Source organism: Phoenix dactylifera, chromosome 5 (assembly GCF_051530095.1).
Source record: "Phoenix dactylifera cultivar Ajwa chromosome 5, Ajwa_hap1_PhDact_Kaust_v1.1, whole genome shotgun sequence".
Taxonomy (NCBI): Eukaryota; Viridiplantae; Streptophyta; class Magnoliopsida; order Arecales; family Arecaceae; genus Phoenix; species Phoenix dactylifera.
In genome coordinates, this window is record NC_143194.1 from 37,140,943 (window position 1) to 37,151,659 (window position 10,717).

Consider the following 10,717-nt stretch of genomic DNA (forward strand, 5'->3'; position numbering starts at 1 on the left):
TAATTATAATATTTTATACTTTTATTATTGTATTATACTATAAATATAATATATATTACATTATATCATAATACATTAATATGTTATGTTAAATAATTTAATATTATGTTATATTACCAAATATTAATTTACTCTAATAATTATATTACTATTATGCTATATTAACATAATATTATTTTATATTACAATAATATTATACTATATCGTATATTTATGTATTAATTTATGTTATGTTTTATTATGTTCTGTTGTATAATACTATGTAATGTCCTTTATGGTAATTTTGTCATATAAAAGTACTTTCTCACTTTGTTTACCAAACACAAAACAAAGTGCCACAGCACTTTACGAATGTAGTTACCAAACAGCAAACAGCTTTTTATAACAGCTCTACTTCAGACAGCTCTACTTCCAACAGCTCTACTGCCAACAGCTCCCCCAAATAGGGCCTAGGTGGGTCATGGTTCAGGTCCCTAGTGCGAAAATATCAAGCTTATTTACCATTTTCTCAATAATTTTGAAAAAGACGTAATATTTAGCATCTCACCTTCCCGTCCATAATTTTTGATGACTTAAAAGTAGCCATCTCGTCATCGCCGCACTCTTTTATCTATTGCGGCCAGGTGATGGCACGTAACTTTCTCGAATGCTGGAAATAATGCTTAGGGATAGACTTGCCTTTGATGGAAGCTTGGTTATCATAAGATAGCATTTAGCAAAAACGTGATCGCTATCTTATCCTTCTCCTTTCGCGCATGGCACGATATCCGCCGCTTTATTCTCATCCACTGATCTAGAACACTAATGCAGTGGGTAATGCCTGATGCCCCAATTTTCACAGAAGAATAAAGCTCCTGGAAGGGCTTCTCAATTTCACCCTCCCTTTCTCTTGCTGCGAAACCAGGTTAAGTGGGCCAATTCTGATTATATATCTAGAATAACTTGTTCAACGTTTCTCACAAAATTAAGTTTATCCAGGATGGATATGGTTAGCAGGGGAAAGGAGACGTTGACAGCCTTTACGCTTGTCCAGCCCTACATAATTTAGGGTTAAGAATGAGTTTCGAAGGTGGATGTAAATTAACAGGAATCCACCAAATTGGAGGCTAAACCAATCAGTCCGACCTCAGTAGATTAAACTAGCTTATTAGCATGGCTGGACTAATTCCACTTTACAGATCTGATCTCTAGAATCTAATGTCAGAACTTATCATAAAGTGGTTGAGCGTATGACTCATCGCCTGTTGCATGGGGAAGATGTAGACCCATGCCCTGTTTTTCCTCACTCTGAGGACCACCTCCAACTCGCACCTCATGAAAGGTGGAAGGCAGAAGAATCAAAAGGATAGTGATATCACGGTCCACCGAAAGCCGCCTGGACGCCCGAGACGACGGATCCCAAGTTTTAAAAATAAACAAAAGAAAAGAAAAGGGAGAAGGTGGTCAGTGTGACGGCAGGGGGCGTCAATCGGTGCGTCAAATCAGAGACGTTCCGGGGACGACGCGTGGCGATGGTTCAGACAACCCTGTCAGGTCGCGGACTCGTGGCGCGCGGCCTGTGGCTCAATCGACGTCAGATGTTCGTGGGACACGGAAACAATCTCGTTCCTCCAACCTGACGCCCTCCCTTTTAGTAACGGCTTCTTTCTCTCTCTCTCTCTCTCTCTCTCTCTCTCTCTCTCTCTCTCTCTCCTAACGCTCCGGCGCTAACGGAGGGCGGCTCGGGATCATCCGCGGCGCGTGTTTTGCACCGGATTGCGCTACACAGCCTTGCCCGCATCGTCCGTTTCGGAGACGGACGGACGGCTTTCGTCCATCAAAAAAATCTAAATTGGAAACACGATCGTGGGATGAAGCAGAGCCGTCGATCTCTGAATAGATGATAATGGCTGTTTTGTGCGGTTCTCTACGCTGCAAAACTCGGTGGAGGACCCTACATTTCCACAACAACTACGGGGACGGCATTGATCAAACGTGGACGACCCAGATCGATTCTGCTTCATGCACGCCTTTCAAAGGAGCGGTTGTCCCGAACGATGGGTGACCGTCACCGGCATGATGTGATAGCACCGGCTGCCTTTGCCGGCAATTTAGCCATGGAGCTGGAACAAAAGTTATGTGGGGCCGGTATCCTCCAAAGAAATACGAACGATTTATTTTACTATGTTTTTTTAATATTTATCTTAAATCAAAAATCTAAAAATTCAAAAACTCAAAAAAATTGCACGTCACATATTAGTACTAATAAACATCATATTCTAAAAATTATGCATTGATTTATTTAAAAATATGATTTAACTTACTAGACGATCAATTTATTTCATACATATAGTTTGACCATATAGTGTGTCATAATAAAAGGCATGTTTTGAAATCTATACATCAATTTATTTAAAAATATTTATTGAATCACTGACGAGCGTATATCAAAAAGATGTGTAGCTTGTATCAGAAAATCGATAAGTATATGTTATTTGATAATATAGTATATATTGATGAATATAATCTTTCAAAAATTATGTATTAATTTATTTAAAAATATATGTTAGATTATTAAATGACTAATTTGCTAAATATGTATTATCTGATCATATACCGTATATTTTTGAATGCCATAATTTAAAAACTATGCATTCATTACGAATAGATGTATATTTAATTTGTTAAATGATTAATTTATTTAGTATATATTATCTAATTATATATAATGTATAGATAAAAATATATTTTAAAAATAAAAAAAGAAGATAGATATAAGAAATATGGTAAAATAGGGAGCCCGCGCTGTATTTCGGTCGGGCGCCCGTCCTACAAGATTTTTTGTTCCGTAGGACGGATCCGATCTCCTTCTTGGAGGAAAAAAATGATAGCAAGGAAATATGGGGTCACATGTGCTCAACGGCAGGCCACGTGTGCGCCAAAACGCATCGAATACTTAAATCCGCTATGATTGTCGAAGGGAACAGGGGGCAAAGCTGAAAGGACGCCTCCCGCCTGACGCCGGCTCCACCTGGGGGTCTTTTTCATCAGACGGCAGTGATGATATCACCAGGCTGCCATCATCGATGCCCGAACCCATCAGGGCGCATCGCCTCCGCGATTCCGGTAAATGCCGAGGGCGGTCCCGTCATTATGCTTTAAATTAAAATTTTTCGTTGCGGGCGAAGCGAAACGAAAGAGGAAGAAATGGACCCGATCACCGTCAACACCCGACACCTGGCACTCTCTCTTCTCCCCTCCTCCCTCTCTCTTTTTTTCTCTTGCTCCAATTTCTGCTCTCCAGCTCGTTTGCCACGCCTAGCTTCCCACCAGAAGGGGAGAGAATAGAGAGAAATAGCACGCAACCCGGCCTCTCTTTCATCGTGGTACGCCTTCCATTTTTAGTTCCCCACTCTCCCTGGAGTGGGGGTTGCTTTCTTTCTTTCTCTCTGTTGTTGTTTCTATTGCAAAAGATTAGCACGAAAGATCTCCGTTTATTTTGCTCTCCCCTATTTGAAAGTGATAGGATGTTAGGCAGTGTGTAGCTCTTTTATTTCCATTTCCTTCTTCTTCTTCTTCTTCTTCTTCTCTCTCTCTTTCTCTGTGCTGTGAAGAGCTGATGGTATAAGAGTGGGAGAGAGAGAGAAGGGAGGGGGGGCGAAGACTATAATCTAGAAGATGATTTTAGATTTGTAGAGGCTGAGAGGGGTTACTTCAGATCCACGGAAGCCATGTGGTGAAAAGGCCCCCTCCCATCTTTAAGTTGGTTTTCTTGTGATCCTTCAACCCCTTCTTGTCGAGGTAACTGCCCCCCCTCTTTCTCCCCTCCTTATTCCTGTGCTTGAGGATAAGGGCTGAATCCTTTTCTTCGGGGTTCCTAGTGTTCGATCAATCAGCCTCCCCATCATTCAATAGTTCGAGATTTGTGCATAAAAAGCGGCAGTGCTCAGATCTTGGGCTAAGAGGCCATTTCATCGTGATGATGAGGAGGAGGAAGCTGTTATTTAGCAATGAGAGTTGACGTGATTCTTGGGGTGGGCGGCTGCTGCTGCTGCTGCTGCCGGTTTTCCAGTTCTTGTTGTTGTTTCGACCACGAGGACGCCTCAGGAGGTGGAGGCGGCGATGGAGGAGATGTCTCCGGTGATTGCTTTGCCGATTAACGTAGGCAATTCGCTCCAGGATAAAAATCCAATGGAGATTAATCGCCTCAAGTTGATGACCGATGCCTCGAGCATGCTGTCTGATCCGATGGAATCAGAAGCTGAGGCTGTGACCACGAATGGAGGAGGGGGTGGCGACGATCTGGAGGTACGGACGCTGCCTGGAAGCGACGAGGAAGACTCCGTGTCTGTTGGGGCGGAGCAGTCTCCTGAGAGCTCCAGTTCAGTAATCATGGATGGCGGTGGCATTGCGAGCGCTTTGGAAGAATTCTCAGCTCTGGATGCGGCTGATACGACTGGAATAGTGGTCTCTTTGGACATGGTGAAGAGCATTGCTCCGGGTGTTGAGATCATAGCCGGGGATTCGGGTACGAGTTTGGTGACTGAGGGCGTCGCTGATTCTGATCTGAAACTAGCAGCGGCCCTTGTTGACCCGGCAGCTCAGGGTAGTCGTGCTTTCCTGGCGAATTACGTGCCCCTTTGGGGTTGCACGTCTATTTGCGGGAGAAGGCCGGAGATGGAGGACGCCGCAGTGGCTTTGCCATGGTTTTGGGAAATTCCAGCCCGGATGCTAACTGCTGATTGCTTGGTGGAAAGCACGAGTCCAAGTTTGAGTCACTTGCCTGCCCATTTCTTTGGAGTCTATGATGGCCATGGTGGTGCTCAGGTACTATTCCTTCATTTCTTTCACTGGTTATGCTTCCCATTCATGTGGATTATATGATGTTACTCAAATAGGAGCTTTGCTGTGTGGTTGTGGTTCGCCTATTCCAGGTCGCTAACTACTGCCGGGAGCGCATCCATTTAGCATTGATTGAAGAGATTAAAAATCTAAACAGAAGTTTTGGAGATAGCAGCGGGGACGATTGGAAGAAGCAATGGGAAATGGCTTTCACTAATTGCTTTCTAAAGGTTGATGATGAGGTTGGAGGGAAGGGTAGAGAAGTTGTTGGAAGCACGCTAGATGCCTCTGAGGAGGGGTCAAGCTCTAGCCTTTCCTCTTTCGTCCCATCAGAACCCATTGCCCCGGAGACTGTTGGATCTACCGCGGTGGTAGCTGTTATTTGTTCGTCTCACATTATCATTGCAAACTGCGGGGATTCAAGGGTGGTACTTTGTCGTGGCAAAGAACCAGTGGCTCTATCTGTGGATCATAAGGTAAGGCAAGCGATGTTCCCAGTTAGTTTGCATCTTGTTCTACTTTGGATGAAAATGAATGGCTGAGAAGAAACCAATATCCGCCTCTGTGCTCCAGCCCAACAGAGATGATGAATATGCCAGGATTGAAGCAGCTGGAGGAAAGGTTATCCAATGGAATGGATACCGTGTGCTTGGTGTTCTTGCTATGTCAAGGTCAATTGGTATGTATACTCTTCCCAAACAAGCGAAAGAAGTTGGGTCTGGAAAAATTGAAACTGAGAATGCATGTGTCGTGCTAGTTTCGCTTGCATAACATCTGTTTGTTGAATGCACGTGATGTTCTTATCCATTTTGCTCACCATCACGAGACCTGAGCTTGGCAGTGTTTGTTCAGACAGGCCCAGCAGTTGCTAGGGAAGATTCGCAGATTTTAATATACAATTATAGATCATGTTCTATGGGTCATCTTTCTTGTTGCCGATGCAGGTTTGACATATTAATGTGTAACATAAGGCTTATAAATAGAAAATTGAAGTAATTAACCAATTAAAGAAGAGTAGCTACAGTTTTTTGAAAGGGAAGGAGACCCACCATGAAATTTAACTACCCAGGCAAATGTCAGAAGAGGCAAGCAAAGCTCTACATAAATGATGCCATTTATGTTGCAGGTACCTGTTACTCATACCGTGCGATATATGCCAAATAGGCTGCAAGCCAGTTCCCATGACCCTTATGAATTGTGTTTGCCTTTGATGAAGTGGTGATTCGTAGGGGCTGTGAGGCCTGATTGAAACTGAACTTCCCAGCCCAACCTGTTGCTGGAGGTATCTCCGAACCTAACTGTGTCCCTTTACAAATTGAGCCAAATCCTTCCTATTTCTGTTATAATACATTTTGAGAAGCATTACGAAGGCGTAACCACCATCAACGGATCAATGTTAGGATATATAAAGTGGTATGTAGAACATGGAAGTTAGGCTAGTGTTCATTTCCTTTCTCTTTTTCGTTATTTCCCCCTTCCACTCCTACTCCCTCTTTTAGTAGTATGTATTTGCATTTTGGACTTCAGATCTTATGATTCAAATGGATTTTCATGGGAATCATGTAAAATATGCATTCCCTGTGTGTTTTCAGTTCTAGTTGCAACAATTGGAATAAGGATCAAATACAGGTTGCAGTGCTGCTTGTATAATTGTTGTGTTGGAATTGGAAAAGTTAATATGAGGTCAAGGGTATCTCATGTTCTTCACTTGTACGTGTCACCATTGCTCTACAAGTCTCTTTCCTAACTTCATAAAACAACTAAAATTTTTAAATTAACCATGTCTGGTCCTTCAAGAAGAACATCAATTTTCCTTAGAAAAGGAAAAACTACCCCGACATTTTCGGCTCTACTCCAGTGTTTATTTTAATCTCTCTATAAGCTTAAACATTTTCCCAAATCATGTTGGTATCTCTTTTTTTGCTTATCATTTATAACATGCTTTCCTTTTAAATTTTCCACCTTATGCTGGCTTGGCTGTATCAAAATGATTAAAATATTTGCTATGCATCATTATATGGGCACTTGGAATTTAGATAACATTTTGCCTGTAAAGAACATATAATTATGTTATATACAATCTGACTTGCAAGATATAAAACTTTGCAGAGGGGCATCTGCATATTATATGTGGACCACATGCATGAGCACTAGCAAATAGCTTTCTTCTATATGTTGAGACATACTCATAGAAATACAGTTCTAATATTTTACATTTATGATTGTAGATGAAGAATATCTGTTCCTTTACAGATCAATTCATCTCACACTTCACAGGTGGATGTAAACTATGCTTCTGTATGGGATCTAGTTTGTTTGTACAAGGATGATGATCATATTCATCCCATGAACTGGTCTGCATATTCTGTGCTCTGTTTTTCTATTAATTTTATTTTCTCATTTATAGAAATTAGAACTCCTACCTGCGTACTCTGCTTGTTAACATAAATTCCTAATCCAAGGATGCCTTTCAACTCCTCTTTTATTATTGTGATTTGGTTTCAAGCTCTTTAAACTCCTTGGACAAGTGCTTAAGCTTTTCTATCTCTGTAATTCTTTATGTTACTTAAATAAATTGGTGGAGATCACCCCGCATTTCTTCTCAAAATGATTTGCAGCTGTATTCCTTGTCTAACATAGCATTTTCTGTCAGCTGAGCGTGAAGGCAAAGCTCACCAAATTTTTGTGTCAAACTCATCAAACTATTTTACCTCTACTGCATCCATTCCTCATTAAACTCTACATAGCGAAAAACTTTACGGTGTCCATCCCCCCTCTTTCTGTTTCAGCTCATAGATTCCAAACTTCTATGCAACTTTTGTTGTATAGACTCGATGGGCATGCATCTCACTTGTTTGACATGCTTTCATGTTGGGGAGAATTGTGTCTTGATTCACATGCCAAACCTGCACATTTTTTTGGTTCCGATACAATTATTGAGAAGTGTTTTCTTCCTCTCATACCATGAATAAGAACCTTTTATCTTGTTTTTAACTTGGCAATTTTTAATTCCTTTTCGCAAATTAATTCTAGGTTCTCTGAAGTCTGCCTAATTTGGTTGCAAGTACTTGCAAATGTGGAAGGTGCATAATAAGTGATATGCATTCATTCACAATTTTCAGCCTGAAATTGCCATCCCACTTGAATCACGGGGTAGTAGAGTAGCTGATGAAAATCTATATGAAGATTTTTAAAGGCTGATATCTTGTTCATCAGAATAGGTGACCAATACCAAGATGAACCAAGATATTGGTTTCTTTCAAACAAAATGGAGCATTCAAATAAACTGTGACCTCTGACAGCTACTTGGATTTCATATGGTTCACGTCCATTACTTTTTTGCAGCTTTTGGAGGCCCTGCTGATACCATTTAATTTGTGAAGCAAATACTTCAGCAATTTTTTTATGCTCTACCTCACGAGGTTATAAATCTGGATATATTCCATTATAACGGACTCGGATCAAATGTATGCTCAATACAATGTCTGCTCAATACAATAAGTACAATGCTCGATACAATGCTATGACATACTTGAGTTAGGCTACTCTAGGTTTCTGGTAAGCTATGACATGTATGCTCAATACAGTGCTTAAGTGATAGGCGTTATGTACCCTTATATTTTGTGGCAGAAGAAAAGATTATGGTACATGACACCTTTTATTTGCGTATTATACTTGAGCATGTCTACTGGAATTTATTAGAACCCTAACCATTTGAATTTCAACAAATTCACTGTCATGGCATGGGGATTTAAAGCGTAAGCTCTAGCACACAAATTGAATAGAGTTTTGGATGAGTAGGATTCGTGTTGACTATTGGAGAATTTGGCATTCATGCAGTCTGCATTGCCAACAATATAATACATGCATATCAAGCATGTATCATATATGTCATGACTGTAGGTCATGGATTTAAGATGAATATCTGTACAAGCTGTTCCATCGATTGAGACTAATTGATAATCATCAAAGTGGTATCATAATTTCTTGATTTGCCTACTCTAATAGTTTACCTATGGACATGATCAAGTGGCGCTCTTATACTCGGCTAATAGCATATATTGGTGGTGGACATGCAGGGGACAGATACTTAAAACCATGGATTATTCCAGATCCAGAAGTCACAATTGTACCGCGAGTGAGAGAAGATGAATGCCTCATATTAGCCAGTGATGGCTTATGGGATGTCATGTCAAACGAAGAGGTTTGTGATGCTGCTCGCAGACGGATTCTTCTCTGGCACAAAAAGAATGGTGTTACGGCCTCTACCGCTAGAAGAGGCGAAGGAGCTGATCCTGCAGCTCAAGCAGCTGCAGAATACCTTGAAAAACTTGCTCTCCAAAAAGGAAGCAAGGATAACATCACCATTATTGTTGTTGACCTGAAAGCCCAAAGGAAGTTCAAGAGTAAGACTTAAGTTGGTTAATCAGCTGTCTTAGCTGAGTTAAAAGAACCCTAAGATATACCTTCACTTTAGTTTCTTAATCCCGTTGATACGTAAGCCCATATATGTATTTTTTTAATTTGGGCTGCAAGGGCTGTATGAGAAATTATAGGCTGTGTATGTATTATAGGATGTTTTAAAATAGGTTTATTTTCTATTTTCAGTCCTATAATGAAGTAATTTTCTCTCACCTGGGTGATGTACTAGCTATGTAAATTTAAGTTGTTGTGGACCCTTCTGCTTGGCTGTATTTGTGTTTGCCTCCAAGCTCCATGGCTCTGTGAGGGATATTAAGATTGAGTCTTTCTCTTCCCCCACCACATCTTAGTTTGATGAGAACTTTGAGGCTAGAATCTGTGAATGATCGGTCTGATAATGTTGGCATATCTGTTTATTTCTGTTATTTTCCAGAAGTTGTTTCTGATTCACTAAGTATATGAATTGCTGTGTGAAGTTCCATATTCACTAGGATACATGAATTGCTTTCCTGATAATATCCATGCAGCTGATGTTTCTTAAAATCCTGTTTATGCCTTTATTCTGGTGGCTGTCTATTGTATTCATTTTTCTAAAGAATAATGGCTCAAAGAAAAAAAAACCCAGCTTTATTATTATTCTGATTTATTTTAGATCGGAATAATGCCTTGATGACATCATTGTTGATCTTGCTAGTTTATTCAGTGTTCTGCCAGGGAATTGCCCTAACCTAGCCAAGCTTTAAGCTCCTTCCAAACTTCAATACATAACGTATGTAGTTAAAACTGTAGAGTTTGTGTGGTATATGATGCATGAGGTATGGAGGGCTCCTAATTTTTTTGGTACATGGAACGCTCCTTTTTTTGGTACATAGAACGCTCCTAATTAGTTGCGTAACGTTGAAAACTCCTTCAGATGCTGCCTCAAACAGTGACAGTAGAAAGCGGGGAGGATGGGGCCGTTCATTGTAGTAGAAACATCTCTTCCTGTCGCTCGCTGGTTGCTATTCTAGCCCTAGAATCCTACCTGACATTTTGAATCTTTGATTTTGTTTCAATCAAATTAAATATAAGAAATTCAAATCTATTTTAAAAGTGATTGGGTTTTTTTCTTCAAAAATCAATTATTTATTTTCCATATTGTACTCCTTTCATGTTGCAATCTGCTTCAGACTATTGTGATAATAATCATTTTAATTTTGAAAATGGTTCATCCTTGGCTAATTGACGTCCTAAAATTATGTACTAAACTGAACCTAGACAAAGAAACTCAAATCTAATTATGGATCAAGTTTAGATGTGAGTTTTCCGGAGTTCATTCATTTTGAAGGATCCGAACTTGATTTTCTTACTGAATTCGGATGCGGATACAAGATGAATCTCACTAGAAATTTAATCCATTTACAGCCCGAGGTGCTTGTAAACTTTGAGACTTACGAGTAATTTAATTTTCAACTAGGAACTTCTAAGTAATTTT

The 10,717-nt window shown here is 40.2% G+C and overlaps 1 protein-coding gene across 8 annotated transcripts; it reads left to right on the forward strand.

The window, feature by feature from the left end:
• The first annotated feature begins 3,139 nt into the window (after positions 1 to 3,139).
• On the forward strand, positions 3,140 to 9,582 carry ABI2 (Protein phosphatase 2C family protein). 8 transcript variants are annotated; one of them, XR_015987550.2, is made up of 6 exons: positions 3,169 to 4,806; positions 4,914 to 5,297; positions 5,395 to 5,500; positions 5,948 to 6,103; positions 7,050 to 7,175; positions 8,901 to 9,455. XR_015987550.2 is itself a non-coding variant. In XM_017846105.5 (5 exons), the coding sequence occupies exons 2-5, from the start codon at positions 4,102 to 4,104 to the stop codon at positions 9,236 to 9,238; spliced, it is 1,533 nt and encodes a 510-aa protein (XP_017701594.3). In that variant the 5' UTR covers positions 3,263 to 3,780; positions 3,861 to 4,101; the 3' UTR covers positions 9,239 to 9,455. The 8 variants fall into 8 exon arrangements, 2 of the variants coding, with proteins under 2 accessions (XP_088578825.1, XP_017701594.3); XR_015987549.2 differs by lacking the exon at positions 5,948 to 6,103 and adding an exon at positions 8,167 to 8,288; XR_005513031.3 differs by lacking the exon at positions 5,948 to 6,103 and having other exon boundaries at positions 3,263 to 3,780; positions 3,861 to 4,806.
• The last annotated feature ends 1,135 nt before the right edge of the window (positions 9,583 to 10,717 follow it).

Coding starts and splice junctions, on each gene's coding strand:
- ABI2 (XM_088722699.2), top strand. CDS start 4,102: ATGGAGGAGATGTCTCCGGTGATTGCTTTGCCGATTAACGTAGGCAAT. Junction 4,807..4,913: donor ATGGCCATGGTGGTGCTCAG/GTACTATTCCTT, acceptor CGCCTATTCCAG/GTCGCTAACTACTGCCGGGA. Junction 5,501..8,900: donor TGCTATGTCAAGGTCAATTG/GTATGTATACTC, acceptor GTGGACATGCAG/GGGACAGATACTTAAAACCA.